This window comes from Nestor notabilis, unplaced genomic scaffold (genome assembly GCF_000696875.1).
Source record: "Nestor notabilis isolate BGI_N333 unplaced genomic scaffold, ASM69687v1 scaffold17057, whole genome shotgun sequence".
NCBI lineage: Eukaryota > Metazoa > Chordata > Aves > Psittaciformes > Psittacidae > Nestor > Nestor notabilis.
Window position 1 is genome coordinate 1123 of NW_009936233.1, and position 1108 is coordinate 2230.

At 61.1% G+C, this 1108-nt stretch overlaps 1 protein-coding gene across 1 annotated transcript in view; it reads left to right on the plus strand.

Moving 5' to 3' along the window:
• SNX33 (sorting nexin 33) overlaps positions 1-1108 on the plus strand; it is a 3968-nt gene that overhangs the window by 948 nt on the left and 1912 nt on the right. The window contains 1 exon segment of the mRNA XM_010018244.1: positions 8-536. Coding sequence (XP_010016546.1) covers positions 8-536 — 529 coding nt within the window.

The window sequence follows — 1108 nt, forward strand, 5'->3', positions numbered from 1 at the left end:
GCCACCCTGTCCTCTCCCAGTACGAGGGCTTCCAGCACTTCCTTTGCTGCCGCGACGAGAAGCAGTGGAAGCTGGGCAAGCGCCGGGCGGAGAAGGATGAGATGGTGGGCGCCAGCTTCCTCCTCACCATCCAGATCCCCACGGAGCACCAGGACCTGCAGGATGTGGAGGACCGCGTGGATGCCTTCAAGGCCTTCAGCAAGAAGATGGACGACAGCGTCCTGCAGTTGACCAACGTGGCCTCGGAGCTGGTGCGCAAGCACGTGGGGGGCTTCCGGAAGGAATTCCAGAAGCTGGGCAATGCCTTCCAAGCCATCAGCCACTCCTTCCACATGGACCCCCCTTACAGCTTGGATGCCCTTAACAATGCCATCTCCCACACGGGCAAGACGTATGAGACCGTGGGGGAGATGTTCGCTGAGCAGCCCAAGAATGACCTGTTCCTCATGCTGGACACACTCTCTTTGTACCAAGGGCTCCTCTCCAACTTCCCGGACATCATCCACCTCCAGAAAGGTAAGGGTGGCTTCTCTCCTGTTGATGACCTCTCCTGCACGATGGCCCCCTGTGCCAGGAGGATGCAAGGAGGAAATCCTGTGCTGTGCAATGATGGGAATGGGGATGAGGTGTCAGGATAGGAAAGGGAATGAGGGTGGGGGCCTGTGGCTCCCTGGGAGGCAGCGTGATCTCTGCTGGCACAGCTCCCTGTTTGCTCCAGCCGGGGAGAGGCTGCTGGGGCTGTTGGGTCCAGGATCAGGCTCTGTCCCAGGTGATGCTGTGGGCTCCTCAAGTGCTGCTGGGGGGAGACAGCACAGGTATTGTTCCCCCCAGGCCGTGGGCAGGAGCTCTTGGCTCCAGGGTGACCTGCTCTGATGTTATGAGCATCCCCATCCACCACCACTTATCCCTCCTCATCCTCCCTCCCCGGCTGAAGCTTGAGCTTGCTGCTCCAGGGCTGGGATATGACCTTGGGCTGGGGGGTGCTGCACAGGGCTGGTGGGATGTGGACGTGTCCTTTCTTCCCTCCAGCCCCACTGCAGTCCCCTGGCTGGGGGAGACACGCTGGACCTCCTGTGGGGACAGCCCGGGTCAAACTCCAGAGCAGGGC